Raw genomic sequence first — 18,727 nt, 5'->3', positions numbered from 1 at the left:
TCTAGGCCTCTTCTAACCTGAACAAAAAAGATCTGAAGAAAATCACTTTTTTTTTCCTTCGCAACAAAGCATTCCTAATCACTTCAGCTTGTTGGCGAATTTTTATTCCCGTGTCCACTTGGGGTATTGAAATCGATCGCTGCAATATTTAATATATAACACTCCCAGGGTCATTGCTCTCCTAAGACTGAATTCTCTCTCCCTCATGCCCTCACCTCAGCCGGGTTGCTACCCTCTCACTCCCATCTGTCCCGGCCCTCTGTTTTTCTGTCCACATAACGCCTTTAATTCTCAGCCCAGCCCAGCAACTTCACGTGTATTTTGTTTTCTGGTATGGAAAGTACTGAAAGCTCTAGGCAGCACTGCACTTAAAAGGGAAAATGAGGAGCTCAGTAGATTGGAGAAAATTAACCTGCCACAAACAACCTCATTAAAGAGCTGCCTACCAAGAGTTAAGAATTAATAGCAAAATGGATGGGGGAAAAAAAAAACCTTGAGTGAAGAGACCTTAAAACCGCTTTCCCTGAAAGGTGCATAATTTATAAGCCCAACCTAACATTCAGTTTTATTTCCCTTTCCTAGTGACCTGTCCCATAACCTTGTAATCCACTGTGGGGCATTTTTTCTCTTTGGTCCCTTTCTTCTTTTTACACACCCATAGGTTTGCAAGTCTAAATACTTTCTGATATTTTTGGTTCAAAAATGCACCTAAATTGTTTGGGGCCTTTTAATTTAGAAAGACACTTTAAGAGACTCCTGGAATACCCTTTGGGAATTGTTAGATGATTTGAAGAGTGCCCTTAAAAGAATTGTGTTTGGATAAGAGGGGGTGTGGGGGAATCATGCAGAAAGAAGCATGAAAAACTAGAGTGAGGACATTTTGTAGATTTAATGTTTCCATGGTACTGTGCTTTATTTTGCACATGAAGTTCAAATTTAAGTAAAGCCCATGTATATGGGCTGTAAGTTGCTTTTCTAATGTTTTATTGGGCATTGTATTCTATATTGGCATTTTATATGCATAATCTCATTTCAATGCAGAGCCGCATACTAAATCCTGGGGCAAGCAGATGAGAATGCAGTATGGATATCACACTCGATTTCATTGGCTTCAATGAGACTTTGCACATCGCGATTTCCATTGTAATGGCTTATCTTTGGCTAGAATTTTACACATTGACATGCTATTCCTTTGGCCAGAATCCTGAATGAAGAAACTGTGTCAATGGAACAGCCATAATGATTCCATTCACATTATAGCAGGTAACAGGGATCAATGGTCCTAAGACTATTTATAAAAGATTTCCTGTGGGTTTTTTTTTCCTCAATTATTTTTGCACTTTTTTCCTTGAAAGAAATCACATTTAAAATCAATGTTGGAGTATACACTCAAGTGTTGGTTCAAAACAGTAAGAGATAGGAAATTCACAATTAGGTTGCTTCAATTCATCTAGAAATCTTCCATTGTGTCAGAATATTATATGTAGGCCACATGTTATGTAGGATCGGATCCTATTCAGATAAACCAGCTAGAGATTGATACAAAGGACAAGATTTTAGAAGCTCTGGTAACCTCCCTAAATCTACAAATTAGTTCTGTTTTCCTCCCATTTAATTTATACAAAATAAGTTCTATTTTCCTCCCATTTAGTACTAACATTAAATTACAAATGGCAGGCTGAAATTGTATAAGATAATACGAAATTTTGATATTTTAGGGGAAACAGATGTTTCTGAGGTCATTTTTCTATAGAAGATGGCAGGAGCGTGTAACTACTTTCCTAATTGACTTTTAAATTTACAATACATAAAGATGTACAAGGATTTAAAACACACACACACACACAGATTTAAATATTCTTATTTTCTTAAAATGACATGAGCAGCAAAACAATTGGACAATCAAATGTTAACCAAGTTCTTCTACGTAAAAATGTTCCTCATTTAGAAGGGGGAAAAAGTATTACCTCTCTTTTTAAATTCAGATGAGAAACAAGCTGGTGGGAGTGATGTGCACCCTTTTAATTCTCAATCATATATGTTTAAGGTTGTTCTTTTAAAAAATCTTTATTATTAACAGAAAATATCAAAATTGGCTTTCTGAAGACCAATTTGCCACATGATTCATAACACTTGGAACAAAATTAAAAGCATCTCTGCATTTGCATCTGGCAATGTACTACATGTTAGAACCATAGCCATGTGTTTATGGAGTTGAGCTCTCCTGGTCTTGAGATACACTCCATTTTTTATGGCCTAACAGGAATAGCTCAGCACATGCAGGACAAGAGGCTGGAAAGCCCTGGCCTCTCACCCAGCAAGGAAGCTCAGGGTCACCGGAGGCTCCCACGCTGCCTCTATCAGCACTGGTTTAAGGCCAGATCTTACCCTCCTTCCATCTCCGGAGAAAGTATTGCTAACTATTGGGTGCAAAGATTAGGTAGGAGGCGGGGAAGAAAAGGAAAAGCTGAGAAGGTGGGAGAAGAGAAAAAAAGAAGATAAAGGGAAAAGGTAAATAAACCTGGTCATGGCCATTTCTACTATACCAGGCAGGTTTTACTTTGAACGGATATAATATCCAGGCATTTGAAAGCTTAACCATACACTGGTCTGCATATTTGGGTCCAATGTAGAGGCAGAAAACTAGACTTCCACATTTGCCCCCACGGACAATCAGGGTATTCATTTGAACGGAAGGAGAAAAAAAGAAAGGGTGAGAGAAACATGGGGGAAAATGAATGAAAAATGTGCCTTTATTCCTGAGAGATCCAAGAATCTAGGTCCTTTCCAGTCCTTTCAGAGATGGAAAGCCTTACCTCCTGACCAAGGGGTAGCTTTAAGATCTCTTACAGGTTTGTGTAGTTTCTAACTTTCACAGGAAAGAAGGAAGGCTGTTGCCTAACCTTAGTGCAGTCTCTATACTGTTTTTCCTCTCTATGGCTCATCAATTATCACAAGTATTGTGTTGTTCCTGGAGCTGACTTAAACTGATTTGAAGATAACAATGGAAATTATATTCCAATTTTAGTGCCCAACATGTGCTCGTCCAATAGCCCAGTCTCCAGGAGACCTGAGTTTGTCTGTTTGTTTGTTTTGATAGCTTGGGGAAGAGGACAGGCAGCGACTCAGACAGTTTCCCTTCTGTTTCTCTCCGCTTCCTTCTGAGCATCCTGACCAGGGAAGGCCCTTGCAGACCTGTGAGCAGTTGCTCTCTGTTAGACTGGCAATATTTTAGGGTCTAAGTCTATTGACTGCTAAGTCTCTTCCATCCAAAAGGGTCAAACACAGACATATTGATGGCACTGATTAGATGAATAACTGGATCTTACTGGAGAGCCTCTAGGCTGCCTGCCACTCTCTCTCCACCTCCTTCTGTCTTGCTCTAGTCTCTGAAGTAAAGGACGATCCCAACAGCAGGAGCTAAGGAATAGGGATACCCTAGCATCCTAAGTACTTGGCCTGTTTCTCCTGTAGATGTTCTTTTCAGACTACCCCGACACACACACACACACACACACACACACACACACACACACACACAATCTGCTGGCAGCAGCCTCTCCTAATTCTTTTTCGAAATCTCTCTCCCTCCACCTCTCTGGCCTTCCCGTCCCTTGCAAGGGGACAACTACTGCCCTTCCCCCAGTTAGACACCAGTCAGCCCCGCAGCCATGGCGGCAGCCGCAGAAGAATAGAGAGCTCGCTGTGCCAAACAGCCCGGCTCTGGGCGAAGAAGTGGTAGGTGTCAAGTAGTGGTCCAGGAGAGGGCTGCTCCCCACCAGCGAAACATTTATGCAACTGGGCAAAGGTTTTCCGAGCACCCACTATGGGAATTTTAGGTGCTGCTGCTAGGTCCTAAAAAGAGGGGGGTGGGAGGAAAAGGAGGAATGGCAGTCAGCAGTGCAAGTATGAGAGGAGCCCCGCATGGAAGCCATTGACTGGGGTTTAACTCCACACGTTTTGGGGTCGTGTTTTTCCAAACAAACTGGAGTGATCTTTAGGGAAAGCCAAATACACATGATGAAAACATCCTGTTTTGAGAAGCAGGAACGGTGGAACCACAGTGACTGCCCACGAGTGCGTCAATCAGCCAGCAAGGGGCTTGGGAGCCCAAGGCTTGAATTTGGTGAATTCGTGCAATTTGGAGCTTTTCGACTTAGTATTGATCCCTAAACTCAATTTTGAAAACAGCCTCCATCGCAGAAGTGTGGGTTGTGTTATCCCAGTATTTGCACACATCGATTGGGCTAAAATAAAATGCATCATACGCACCTCAAAGAAGGAAGAGGCAGGGACAGTCACAAGAGGAATAGCAGAAAGTGCATAGTTACTATGGGTTGTACGCGAATCCGCGAAACAAGTGCCTTAAACCCAGGGGGATTTCACGTAACAGCTAATTTGGTGAGAAAGCGAGTGTGCGGAAGAGGAGGGCCATCTTAGAAAGCCAGGAAGATAGGGAAGATACAGGTTTTTCTGACTGGAATTAACATTTCCTTGTGATTTGCATTTGCTAATGTTCAAACCCTTACGTACAGTCCACCTAACCCAGGCTTCCCCCCGCGCCCCACACCCCCAATGTAGGCTCACGAAGAAATTCTCTTCCCTCTCGCTGCACTGCCAGAGCTCAAAGGCTGCAGAGAGCCTGCTGCTGCTTTTCCCCCGATCCACCGGGTCTTCAGTCCTGGGAAGGCCGCGGGGCCGAGCCCAGGGAGGCGCTCTCCGTCTGCCCTCTCCAGGCCTGCAAGACCCGGCGGGGGCCTCGCCTCAAAGTTAATCAAATGAACCCAGCGCCTGCCCTACCCTTCCTGGGTCCCAACTGACTGGAAAGAGAATTGGAGAAGATGGGAAAAGGAGATAAGAATATCTTATCCCAGACTAAAGAAGAAATCCTTTTCCTTGACACCCCCCCCCAAAGCCTTTCCTCCGATTTCTTCAGTCTTCTGAGTCCATTTCAGGTGAGAGAGAGAGAAAGAGAGAGAGAGATCGCGCGTGAGAGAGAAAGGAAGAAAGAGAGGGGGAGAGAGGGAGAGAGACAGCTTTTAAACAAAAGGCGAGGAGGCGCAGGCAGGGGTCCGGAGCTCCCCTTCGGGGGCTGCTCCGCCCGTAGCCCCTCCAGTCCCCCGACCCGGCTTCTTCGGGCGTTCGGCAGGCTTGGCCCAACCGACCTGAGCCCGAGCTGCACGCGGCTGGAGAACTGGAGACAATGCCCCAGCACCAGTTCCACCCCAGCGCGGCTGGAGCCGGCGCCCGGGCCGGCCGGCCGGTGACCGAGGCTGCGGGACCGGAGAGGGGCGCCGGGCCCCGCTCCGCCTCCCCGCGGCCCTCGCCGCCTGGGTCGCCCCGGCGCTCCCGATTCTCCTCGTCCCACTTAGCAAGCTGCTCTTGGGGGCCCGCGAGTTCAAAACACGCCTTCTCATTAATTAAAGCCTGGAAACCCTCGCCACTTCCCTCCCAGGCCGAGTCACCGTCTCCAGGGGTCGCCCGGGCGCTCTCGGCCCGCGTCCGCTTCCGCGCTGGGCCTCGGAGGCCGAGCGGCCATTTACTGCCCTCTGATTGCGCCGAGGACCAGGTTAGCTCATAAAGCCTTTCACACTCAACAATGGGGATTTTCTCAACAATTAACAAGAAACAACATAATAAAGCCATTTACAAAGACCTTGCTATTTACTATAAATTAGGCACTCTTTAAGAGACCAGTGCGTAATTTCACACACTTTACAACTGGGGCTGCATTTTAAACACCCGGGAAAACAGGCTTGTTGCACTTTCCCGTGACCTATCTGCGGCGCACCTCTGTTTCCCCTCTTCCTCTCGGAGCAGCTTTGTTTGCACTGCTGCACTCCAACCTCCCCAACCAAGGGTGGTTTTCCAGGTCACTGTCTCACGTTTCCCGTTTCCAGGTCATCATTCCACTTCCAGAGGCACTGAGAGGTTCCAAGGACAGGAACCACGGCGCCAAGGAAAGCAAGCCTTGCCCCATCCCATTTCCCCCCTGTTTGGGAGTTCTGCAGGGCCCTCGCCTGCGCACCGGAGCCCTCCCCAGACTCCCGGCCGCAGGTCTTGGGCCACTTCCCAGAAGGCGTTCACAGCCATGCTGGCTGGCCCAGTGTGAAGCCTCATCTCTTTGCCACTTGCGTTCCACACACGCATTTTGGAGACCTTGGCCAGCCCTCCGCCCAATGCAAAAAAGCTGGGCCCCATTTGCCTGGGACAGAGAGATGAGGCCTGGGCGAGAAGGTGAGAAATGGCTCGGCAGTGTGTGCGTGTGCCGGGGTGGGAGATGACTTCAGAACACACAAAAGGAGCGCAAAGTGAGAGGAGGCGGTCCAGTCCCCGAGGACCGGCCGCACGCCCTGTCGCCCCTGCTCCCGGTGGGCCTGTCCTTGAGGCCACTGGGATATGAGGCTGCGTGGAGAGGAGCTGGGGGCCGCGCGCACAGGGGTACGGCCTCTTCCGCCCCGGGGAGCCAGTAGGTGACAAATTCAAAGGAGAGCAAGATCTGGGCGGGGGAAAAAAGTCACAAAGAAATTTGTTTGCCACCATGCAAAATGGCGGCATTTAAACATCTTTCTGGTGCCGGTGGCCCAGGCCCGAGAGCTAAGAGATGCCCTGGGTCAGCACGGTGGCCAGAGTTTGGCACCTAGGTGGAAGACGAGGGGGAAGGGGACCCCGAAAACCCTACCCCCCACCCCCCGGCCGGCCCTTTCGCCGGCTCGGCCGTCCCCGGCCTTCCCTCCCAGCCCGCCAGTCCCAAGCCCCGCGCCAGCAGCCCCTGGACACTGACCCCTGTTTACAAACACAGCCCGGGGGCGGGGTGGGGCCGGCCGGAATGCAGGCTGGCGGGGTGGGGGAAGGCCGCTCGCTCTGGAGGACGCCACCAGCAGAGAGGAACGAGGAGTTGGTGCGAGAGAGCGGGCCCGGCAGCTGGAAAGGACTGAACGCCTTGTTTTTGAAACTGTCAATTCCCTCAACCCCTATTGTGAGGGCTTCATGCAAAACATCTCAGGCCTTTTAAAGTAGGAGCTTGTGAGGCCGCCACAGTTTGAAAAGGAGCGAAAGAAGAGCGGGGGCCTAGGGCATGGGCAAAGAATGATAGCTGGGCCCCCTGCTTTTTTTTTTTTTTTTTTTTTTTTTGCAAAAAAGGGCCCGCCAAACAGGTAAAATGCAGCCCTCCCCCAACCTCCCAGATCTTCCCTACGTCCCTACCCCCCAGGCTAGTTTGCAGAAATGCCCTTTGGCCTAGGGAGCAAATCAAAACCAAAGCTAGCATTAAAAATAGTTCTTTCTTCCAGGGAAGGGGAAGGTCCTGGGGAAGACCTGGGTGACCAGGGGTACTCCCTAAGGTGGATGCCCTGTTCCTCCTTGTCAATTTCCTGAGGTTAGTTGTTGGGGAGCCTTTAATTTTTTCCCCCTAGTTTGGCTCTAGGAAACTCCCTTTTCACATCCTTTATCGGCAGGAAGTTATTTTCAAGGTGAAGCAAAACTCACCACATTTTCTATCTTGTGTAGATACTAATGCTTTATTTTTTTAAACGTGAGGCTTTTGTTTTTGCTTTTTACCACGGAGGATTTTTGTTTTTTTCTGAAAGGAAAAAAAAATGCTTTCGAGGAATTAGTCTATATCTTTTCCTGCATTCAAACAAAACTATCATTCTCATATCAAGCAGAAACTTCCAATTCTTGTGAGCGAAACTTAGAAAAATTTCTAGACCATTGAAAGTCACCCAGACACAGATAAGATAACAATCCACACACCAGCCCATCTAGTTTGTGTTATTGCTGTTTAGTGGTGGCTCCTTGTTGTTGATTTTAAAATAAACAACCATTATTGAGATTACTGCACTATAATCAAGTAAGCCAGTAGAAAAGAACACCCACTTCAAAAAGTAAATAGTTGAAAAAGAGCAAGCTGCATTTTCTAAGAAGGCAGATAACCTGACTATGGAAGACAGAGTACACACATCTCTTTAAAAAAATAATTAATTCTTCATTTCAGAGTCTTATCAAGAAACTATTTTTACAGGAGACCAAAAATAAGCTTCTTTCCCCCAAAAAGTCAGAGAAGGAGCCCTTTCTTGTATTTTCCTTCTGTTTGTGAGTGTTGAGCTTTAGACATAGGACTAAGTGACTCTGGAACCATGTAGCGCCTTAAAAAAAAAAAATGCTATCACCTGAAAACATTTATATGTAAAAATGCAATCTATCAATGGAAGTAACTTTGTTTGTCTCACAATAAGGCTTAACTTTTTGAACAAATGGGACATTTATAGCATCTTAGAAAATCTAGATATTGTCATTAATCATAAAACAACCAAAATGAAATAAACTGTACTGAGAATAATTCCCACAGCAGAATGGGAAAACAGCTAAGGGACTACCAGAAATTGAAAGAATACCTTGTATTTGTAAGTTACTGAATACTATTTGGTACACTCTCTTAACAGAAGCCCCAACTCAGGTTTTGCTGTGGTTGGCTGGCTTGTTGTAGTACTGTGGGGTGAAATTTGTGTTGACTATTTAATTTCTTTCCTTTTGATGGTATCACTCTGGAATGCCTCGGCCTCCATGCTGCTCATTCTCCAGCTCCTATAAACTGAAACTATTGATTCTCTGAGGGCTGGAGACCAAGTGTCAAAGCTGGAAGCCGATATTTTATGTCAGAAATTCCATAGGGTATATTTGTTTTAAATTGTGCTTATTCCATCTAGCAGTCCTCCCACACCCAAGATCTGTAGGCTTCAAATATATTCTAATTTATAATATAGGAACAATGATTCCATAGACAGCAAGAAAAGTACTAGCCTAAATGTAGTAGTCATCATACTTTGAACTCTCTTGACTTAGCAGTAATTAAAGAATAGAAATTACAGACTGCCAGTGTGTGCATGTCACACTTTTTACAGATTGATTTTGCAGGACAAATCACTGCACCCAAATTCTGTATGGCCTTCCAAAGAGGAAACTCAGACTGAGAAGCCAATTGTTCAGCTTTCTGGGGGCTTTCACTGTAACTTGTACTGGTCTTTGGAATTATACACAAGCATGAATTCAAGGATAACATCCCCCAATTTTTGCTTTGACCATATCTATCATCCCAATAAAAAAAGGATCCAGTGAACCTACATCTGGCACCATTCAAGAAGGAAAGGAAGGGAGGCAGTTCAAAGCATCTGTTTACTCCATCCCAATGTATTTGGATGCAGGTATTCTCAGCCCCTGTCCTTTGCAGTAAGAGTAAAACCACAGAGCATATACAGCAATTAGAGCTGAGACCATCCAGATCTATCTGAAACATTTATAGACAAAAGAAAATTTTCAAAGGGAGTAGGAATTAGAAGGTTAAGGGCAGAAAGAAAAAAAAGACGGAATTTCCATGAGAAATAGTGACTAAATTCACACAGTAAACATCTCATTGATGTTTTGTTTTGTTTTATGATTTATGATCTATAGATGCAACTTCTGAGGTTTAAGATGGCACAGATCTGAGATGCATAATTAATTGGACAGACTAAGGGAGGTGGACCAAAAATTATTAGATTTAACTTCCATTAAAATAGCAGTTGATCTCTGTTCCACTTTCTTAAACCTGAAACTTTTTGCACTTGATTTGTAAGAAGTTTGTAAAGTTTTGTTGTTATTTAGAAAGAAATCCAGTGTTTTACACAGAACCTGACTGGCCTCATCACGTGGTATTACAACAAAACACTACACCCCATAAATGCATTTCTTTCAGGCAAAAACATTACAAATGAAAATGTCAACAAAACCATTCATTCCTGTTAACCGTTCTTCAATCTGGAATAAGTAGAAATGTATGGAACCAGGAATTTTAAACAGTGTTTTTAATTGAAAATAAAGCTAAAGCATGCTTTTCAACAGTGCAAATTTCCATAATTTTGATTTACTGCTTCCATCATCACAACATAGTACACCAGCATGGCCCTTACCAAGGGCTAGACCCTAGCCATTTGCATGTTGAACTACTTTGATTTTAAGTGCAAATATAGATAGTCACCTCTGATTGTCACTTGCAGTAGAAACTCTCCTGCTTTATTCACAGGATGGTCTAAAAACAGAAGTTTAGAGAGATGCAGAAAAAGTGAAAGGTAATAAGATCCTAGTGCCTGAGTTCTGGTACCAAAGAGCCCTGAAAGAACTGTAATTTTTATTTGGGATATTCCCACAACTCTGACCCATTTTACTTTTCTTGGTTGTATTTACTGCTTTGTCACTAGAAGAGTCAGACCATAAAATATCCTGCTATTAAGAGAACTGCTTTAATTGTTTTTGCAAGTTTGAGGAGTCAAACTTGAGGAGTCAGACCACAAGGTAAGCAGGACAATAGTGAGTAAGAGTCACCTTATTTAAAACCTTTGGGTGAGAACACAAAAAGGACTTTTCCAATTGCAAGGAGTATCTGTAAAAGTAATATCACATCCTTTACACCCCCAAAAAGCAATCTCATATTTATTTTACTCAGTATATATGAGGCAGCTTTTACCAGCATTCAAGCAGGACTCCCCAATCTTTCCACTCAAAAAAAGGAAAGAAGGAAGGAAGGAAGGAAGGAAGGAAGGAAGGAAGGAAGGAAGGAAGGAAAATTAAGTGCAACTACTCTTGGAGAAGGAATGAGGGGAGGAAAAGGAAAAGATATCCCACAAACAAGAGCTCCAGAAAAGAACATTTTGGGCTCACAGAAACTTCTTTCTACCTCACTGTGTAACCATGTAACCTAACAAACTTTCACTGAATTAACAGTTACACTTTCAGGTCTGAAATCTAGTGCATAAACTTAATGGCTCATTGTAATATTTATTATTCAACCTTTTGACATTTATTTGTAGCAGTTGAATTGAGGTACCGGGTGCATTATTAGCATTGAAACAGTAAAGTGTTCCAGCTCTACCTTAATAACTGAGTTTTACTTGAGTCTTTAGCCTGAAGTAGTCTGTGGAATGTAAACCAACCCTTCTTCCACCCCGCCCCCACCCTACTCCAAAAAAAAAAAAAAAAAAAAAACCCCGCAATGGGAAAAAAGTAATCCGATTTCTGTCTTCAAAATGCGATAAACCAGGGCTCCAAAAGGGGTGTAACACATTAATGGACTTGTACAAACCATCCTGTGCCGTTTACAACAAAAGGAAGGTAATAGGGTTCAAGAAAATATCTTCCAAAACACTTTTATGAATTAAATTTCCTGAATTTGTGACTAGGTGGAAGAGGTATTGCAGAACCGCCCAGCTGCCATTTCCATATAGGATGGGCCTTGTGAGGAGGTTGGGAATCCTTAGTGGTGTTTAAGGAATACGCCGGCCACAAATCCCCATCCTTCCCAATAATGAGTGATGGTGGACAAGGAAAATTTGCCATGAAATTAAATGGCCTTTTCACTGCTGATGCTACATTGCTGGCTACCTTTTTGCGTCTGTTTATAACTGTAAAATCATCCAGTGTTCCTTCATGTGTCTCAGTTTTACCTGTAGGACGAGGACTTCTAGCTGATTTCAAATTTGGTTTGACTGGAGGAGTCTGAAGTACAGGTCGCTTTCCCAGGACTAGTGTCCGGTAATTTTTTCTCACCCTGGCACCAAATTTATATTCCCCATCCTCAGGTTTTGGAGAACCTAAAGTGCATGAAAGGCCCTGACTCTGAGCCAGTGGATTTAAGGAAGGAGTTTCTTTTTCAGGGCATGCAAAACCTTCTTCCTTGGCTGTGGTGAACAAGGCGTCCTCCTCTTTACTTTCAGTCACACTGTAAAACTCACCCTTTGTATCATTGCACTCGCACTTAAGCTTATTTGTAATAAGGTCAGGTTCATATTCTTCGTTAGCACTACTGTCTTCTACTTTGATTTTAATATTGTGCAGAAATGGCAAGGTCTTGTCTCCTGGGTTAGCGTAGGGAGTCTCAGCTTTCGTTGCTGCTCCTGCTGCTGCACCCACCTCAGAATCAGTCTGTGAAGAGGACAAATCCGTAGCAAATTCAGCACAATGAGGGATTTTGGAATCTTTCTCTGAATTTGCTGCTGCTCGTGAAGAATCATTATTTAAGAACCTAGCAGCTATTGTGTTGTTATCTGAACAGTGTGTAGTAGGACTTGCTTGTAGGCATTTCCTTGCCTCTCGCAGTATTCTTTGTTGTGGAAATGCATTGTTTGTCTTTGGGCTAGGTGAAGAGGCCCCCTCCGCCAGGCAGTTAATTGTCAGGTCAGTTCTCTTTACAGTACTGGAAATTTCAGAGTGTGGGAATGTAATCTCAGAGACCCTATCGTTCCTTATCTCTGTGAAACAACTCCCCAGGCTGGCCGGGCAGTACACCGGAGACGCGTTGGGGGCCCAGCCCTGCAGATTCCACTCCTCCGGCGACTCTGCTTTGACACTACTCTTGAGGTCGGGAAGTCGGCCGGCATCCTCGAAAGCAGCGGGTTTGGTTGCAGCGGCGGCGGAGGCCAGATGGTACAAGAAGTTGGCCTGCGCCTGCACGCTGGGAGGCTTGCAGAAGCTGGTGCGTCTGAAACGGATGCTCTGCACTGACACTTGGCTGGAGCCGGAGCTGGAGTCCGACTCCGTGGACGAGTCCTCCTCCTCCGAGCTGACTTCGCTGGAATCCGAGGCCCCACTGCCCCCCTCCTCCTCCTCCTCCTCCTCCTCTTCCTCCTCCTCCTCCTCTTCTCCCTCCTCCTCCTCTTCCTCCGAGGACACCGAGTTGCTGGAGCTGGACAAACTGGAGCCAAAATCGGAGTCGTTGGCTGCATGGTCCGAGTAGGAGCTGGACTCCGAGTCGCTGCTACAACTCTCGGGAAAGCTGCCGAGATGGGGCTGAGGCCGGTGGTGATGCGGGGGGTGGTGATTCGGCGGCGGCTGCTGGGCCCGGTGGTGGTGGTGGTGGTGGTGGTGATGGTGGTGGTGGTGGTGGTGGGGAGGCGTGCAGAAGCTGTTAACCAGATGAAACCTCTCCAGGCAAGTGGCCCCGGCGGCCGCCGCCGCCGCCGCCGCCGCCGCCGCCGCCTTGGCTTTGTAGGACCTGGGCAGCAGCAGCAGGCGGCGGGCGCCGGCGTGGGGAGCGAGCAGGCAGTCCTTGGCGCCCCCGCGCTTGCGCTTGCACCGGTAGGTCAGGCTCACCGGGCCTCCCGCACCCGCCGCCGCCTTGGGCTGGGGCCCGGCCGCCGACGCCTGGTAGTAGGCGGCGGCGGCGGCGGCGGCGGCGGCAGCAGCGGCTGCGGCGGCGGCGGCGGCGGCGGCCGGGTGCTTGCTGCACAGCAGGCTCCGAAAATAAGCAGGGTCCGAGTGGAAAGCAACGTAGTTTCCCTGGAGCGGGGCAGTTTCATAGTTTAGAGGGGGTTTGCAAGGCGAGCGCACGATTTCCGGATAGTGCGAGCCCGGGTATTTGCTAAAAATCTGAGGTAGATGGGCGGCGGGGCGCGCGGCGGCGGCGCCCGGGCGCGGGGACTGCGCGCTGATTGGCAGGGGCCGCGCGGCTCCGCTCAGGCCCCGCCAAAGTTGGTGCTTGTCCTTCCAAAAACCCGGGCGGGGGCTGGCGGCGGCGGCGGCGCGCTCTGGCGGCGGCGCCTTTGTGGCTAGGGCCCGGCCGACCCTCCTGCGCTTGGTCTTGAGGACACGCTCGGTTTTGCAGGAGGTGTAGAGCGCTTCCACGTCTTCCCGAGAGATGAGCGTGCATTTGGCGGCGTGGAAGGCGATGCTGTTGATTGCCTTGAGTTTCCGCAACTCCTCCAGATCGCAGTGGTGCTTTTTCACTTTCAAGTGATCCATGCGCTTGTGCACGGTCGTCCTCGGGATGTTTTTCAGCAGATCCGTGAAGACTTGGGAGAGGGCAAACATTTGCTTTCCTTTAATGATGAGGTAGCCGAGCCTCACGCCATCCACCTCTTCAAAACCTGACTTCAGGTCTCCCATCTCGGGCACTAAATGATCCCCACCATTTGCAGTAAATATATACGTGACGCATACATACACATGTATATATGTTAATCCTCCACCAGATGCTGCGTGTGTCTCAAGGCATCCTGCTAATAAAATAACAAAGACTGTTATTCCCGGCGAAGGGAGTGCCAAACTCTAGGCGAAATTATTGGAAAAACAAAACAAAACAAAACAACAACAACATGAAATTACACTGACTTGATTCTTGCTTTTTTTTTGGTTTTCGTATTTTTTTAAAAAGAGGGAAAAAACCATCCGGTTTCTGATCTGCCAGTGTGTTGGTCTAAGTCCCCGATGCAGATCAGTACCTGGGCCCCTCTATTCCTTCCTTCTCCATTGGAGCACTATGATAATGGAATGTGAAGGGAGAAAGAGAAAAGAAATGCAGCTGCTATTCCCGCCGCTGCTTTAGCTACAAATAAAATGACAGAGTGAAGTGAGCTCGTCCGGAGACACCTTCATCAATTAATTCCCCTAAAGCCAGCGCTGATTGGACACTCCTGACAGGTGATGCAATAAAAATTGATATTCCACCCCTTCCCCCCAAAATCTCCCACTAATTAGCATACCCTTATACTGCCACCTCCCCTCCCAAAGTAAATAATACAGTCGGTATATAAATCTTTCCATTAAACTATCGGAGCCCAGAAACAGCCTGACTCACAGACTTCATCTGAACCACTGTGTGTACGCTTTAAAAAAAAAAAAAAAATCCCTGTATATTCGCCTTTAAAGGAATATTGCCTATTTTTTCTTTATTTGCATTTTACCGCTGCAGCTATTATCATTTCAAAGAAAAGCATTTTAAAAACATTATCAAGCCTAAATAGACATACCCCACCCCCTTTTCCTTTGGAAAATGGAGCTTAAGCGAAAATGTGCAGAATAGCCTGGTATTTCCCTTATGGGAGTGGAAGAAGGAGACCGGCTGGGAGCTCCAAAGTTAAACCCGCGCAGTGAACCACCCAGTACAGACTTACGTTTTGAATTTCTCTCGATTTTCCTTTTTTTTTTTTTTTTTTTCCTGAAATGCCTTTTACAACCAGAAACAAAGTTATTTGACCAAGGAAGCAGTTCAAGGCTCCAGCTCCGAAACACTGTAACAATTCAACTGGATTTTGGTTCTCTGCTGGGGGGTGGGGTGGGGAGGAGGTAGTTTCACGTCAGACCCATAACAAAGCATAGATAAGCCAGAAATGTGTACACTTTTCACAATTAACCAGGCTGGATTGGAGGCGGGATCGTCCTAGAGTCCCCAGCTCAGTCTTTGCCAGGGTCCTGTTCACGACAGGTCAGAATTCCAGGGAGCAGATTGTTTCTGCAGCAAAGAAAAGAAAATGTAAAACGCCCAAGGTGCTTCCAGAGGTTTTACGTAATAACGATGAAAATAAAGTGCTGATGTACGACGCAGACTATTTCAGTGGTCTATGATGCTTTCGGTTGGTAGTTTAAATGAATCTTCCACAACTCTCATTTTTTCCATGAAAGCCAAGCATCTGCTTTTAAAAAAAATCACTTTGGATGAGTATCAATGTTGTTTAACCTCTTCTTAGTCAAGTTAAAGCATATTTTGGTGTCATTTCCAAGAATATCCAAAATATTGCCAAATGAGACAAGGGTCTTCCCAGCTGCATTACCAGGATCCCAAGGTGGTTTGTTGGCTCCTTTGCAAAATTCGGCAAAATCTTCTTAACTGTTCGGTGTTTGCAACTACAGCATAAATGCAACCCAGGCATTTATATGTTTCCTTGTTCCTCCAAAAATAGACACATCCGTGTGGTTAAAAGAATAAACGGATATTTCTGAGCCTGCAAGAAAAGAATTGTACAATAATTTCTTCCTTCCCATTCAAAAGTTCCAGTTTCCCCTGCTCTGGTCTGGCTAGCACAAGCAGGTATGGCTCAAAAGAAAGAAAGAAAGAAAAAAGATAAAAACAGAGGAATCAGACGTACAAAAAGGTAGTTTGCATGAAATCTCAGCCATAGTTCCCCACCCCCACCCTCATCTCCCCAGTAATTTCCCAGGAATTTTGAAGAGAATTGGGAATTTCAAGAAGTGCATCCGGAAATTAAGGAAGTCTATTTAAGAGAGTCTGTAACTCAGAGGTTGGGATTTGAAAAGTCAGCCCTGGACTACTGTTGCACTCAGCACAGATGTAATCGCCGCTCTTCAACTTAATCAATGTGTGTACAAACCACGATGTCTAGTTCTTGCCTTTGAAATCTAAGGCTAGCATTTCCATCCAAGAAATCAGAGCTACAGCAAATTACATTTTTGTCCCTTGAATGAGAGAAGGATCATTGAATGGATCTCGTGATATTTCAGGCTTTAAACGTAACCGAGAGGCAGCGATGAACAATGCCTCGTCACAGCTAATACCATCCACCGAGCTGGCTTTCTTTTGCATCTGGATCTATCACACCGCGTTTTTCTCTTTCACTTTCACAGGAGGCAAAATGCAAAAGGTTTAAGCAGAAAGCAAAGTTTCCAGAAAAAGCAGACGCTGGTGTTTGTTTTTTAAAGTAGAATGACCAGAGTCTTTCCACTGCCAGCGACAATAATGTCGTTTTAAAATTCCTCCTGATGCACTTATATACTGGCAGCTCTCTTCCTCCCACCCCACCCCCGTCCAATTCCCCTCCTCCAGCTTTGAGATTTCGACCAAAGAGTCCAACAGCCAAGAAATAGTAAACTCAGAAAAAGCCTTTGAGAAGACATTACAAAAGGTTGGCTAGAACGTCCTTTTTTTTTTTTTTTTTTTTTTTGGCCAGGTAGTTCTAGTTGTTCTCCATTCCTATTTAGATTTACACACACACACACACACACACACACACACACACACACTCCTACTCCTGCACATGGCAACATGATTTAGTAACCTTTTCAAAATTACCTCTTTTTTCTCTTCCTTCCTCTCTTTCCATCTTTAAAATACTGGCAACGTAGGTGGTTCTTAAAACCAGTAGAATATTACGTATTTTTAAAAATGAACTAAAGGTCCAATCTACTGGGTCAAATAGAGAAAAATAAAGACCAGAGGACTTTGGAAATGTGTCTATATATACAATTTATGCAAGTATCTTTATATGTACACTCCTACACTTTTACACTTATACACTTTTAATACTCTTATTACATATCTTTCTTCTTGTCTAATACATTCTTTTGTTCCTTTAACTTCCCCATTATTGTGTGTGTGTGTATGTGTTAAGGCGTGAGTGCGCGCATTCACACGCATGCACACACACATACACACACACAGAATGTGACAGACAGCTTTCTTGTGGCCATCAGCACACGTTGCATATCCGGGGTCTTCTCCAGGCACATTGGGGGTCGATCCCGATAAAAAGATCTAGCAGAGGCCCCTGAGCGCTCACACATGAAAGGCAGGGGACTTTAAGATGGATTTGCATGCACACAGGGGATTTCGATCAATAGCTACCAACATTTATGGCTTAGATTATTAATGTGAAAGCTGGCCAAAAGAATGGGGATGAAAAATTAAAGGTGTCTGTTATCAATTATGCTTAAAGTTATGCAATAATTTACTTACTTTGCCTGGATGTGCAGATCCAGATGTATAAAGTACTATTCTTCAAAAGCCAGGGGGTTTCTTTGATAAATTTGTTGACCATGTCAGCTGCCTCAACAATCAAAGATGAACCCAATTCAGATGATGGACTGTATTCAAATTCTTTTTTAAAAAAAGATATATCAACTTCTATGTTTCTCAAATGCATATACATATGTTGGCAGATATGCCCAAATTAACATTTATGTGTGTATCTGTCTCTCAGAGTATAGAGAATTACTTACTGAGAATTTAGGCATATATATGATAAGCATTGAGTTTGTTAATTACATGTAATTATTTACTCAGTGAGGAATGCAATCTACTCACTATCATATAAAGTGTTTTAGCTTTGAAAACAAAACTGGTTGCTAAAGGAAAATCCTCTATGGCAAAAACAGATAGAAGTATATTCTTAATGTCCACTTACTTCTGCATTTGTTGTAAAAAAAATCAGTACTTTCAGTTTTTAAAGTGATGGGCTATGAAGGTATGAACATATTTGTCTTTACTTATCCTGTATGAATGTGCTAAATTTACCTTCGGATGTTCTATTTTGATTTATTTTCACTCTATTTTATGTTTAAATACCATTGCAATTCAGTCTGACCTCTTTCCTCTGGAGCGAAGTAATGCACACGGCATTTACAGTCTTTTAAATGGTTAGCTGGGAAATGCAGTAGCAATTTGCAGGAGTAGTTTACTAATGGGGAAAGTTCTTTTGAAAACCTGAAGGAAAACCTAAGAGTACTTTTGCATTTCTACACTACAACTGTCATATAATTAAAGTATTGAAGGGCATTAAAATAATCCTTTTCCTTCCAAGCTTTCACCCATACACATATAATTTAAATGAGGATCATCTCCCCACATTACCATCACCACCACCTAACTCTTCACCATATACATTTGTTTTACTGATTGCTGGGCACATTTTGTTCAAAGAGAATTCAGAGAGAAAAGACTGAGGGACATCACAAAGGCCTGAACAATGTAAGTATACTGGTTAGAAGAAGAAAAGAAGCCCCTTGTACTGTTAGCCAAAAGTAATTATAACACTTACATATAACACAATCCAAAATAATAATGTAAAGGCTCACAAGGCTGAATTAATTTAGGATATAGGACAATAAAATCTTGTGATAATCAACAGTTCCCCACCTAAATTTATCTAAGTTCACATGTTCTCTACTTTTTGGGAGGGGAAATGAG

At 44.8% G+C, this 18,727-nt stretch overlaps 1 protein-coding gene across 2 annotated transcripts; it reads right to left on the bottom strand.

The window, feature by feature from the left end:
• Positions 1-10,992: 10,992 nt before the first annotated feature.
• SKIDA1 (SKI/DACH domain containing 1) lies at positions 10,993-15,814 on the bottom strand. Of its 2 annotated transcripts, none has more exons than XM_045787415.2 (2): positions 14,922-15,814; positions 10,993-14,027 (listed from the first exon to the last, which is right to left on the bottom strand). In XM_045787415.2, the coding sequence occupies exon 2, from the start codon at positions 13,912-13,914 to the stop codon at positions 11,182-11,184; it is 2,733 nt and encodes a 910-aa protein (XP_045643371.1). In that variant the 5' UTR covers positions 13,915-14,027; positions 14,922-15,814; the 3' UTR covers positions 10,993-11,181. The 2 variants fall into 2 exon arrangements, with proteins under 2 accessions (XP_045643371.1, XP_087713761.1); XM_087857635.1 differs by having other exon boundaries at positions 10,993-14,024.
• Between the last annotated feature and the right edge of the window lie 2,913 nt (positions 15,815-18,727).

The sequence above is a fragment of the Ursus americanus genome, chromosome 31, assembly GCF_024610735.1.
Source record: "Ursus americanus isolate L20-20 chromosome 31, mUrsAme1.1.p, whole genome shotgun sequence".
Taxonomy (NCBI): Eukaryota; Metazoa; Chordata; class Mammalia; order Carnivora; family Ursidae; genus Ursus; species Ursus americanus.
The sequence above is the reverse complement of the archived record's forward strand: the minus strand, read 5'-3'. Positions and strand labels throughout refer to the sequence as shown.

Coding starts and splice junctions, on each gene's coding strand:
- SKIDA1 (XM_045787415.2), bottom strand. CDS start 13,914: ATGGGAGACCTGAAGTCAGGTTTTGAAGAGGTGGATGGCGTGAGGCTC.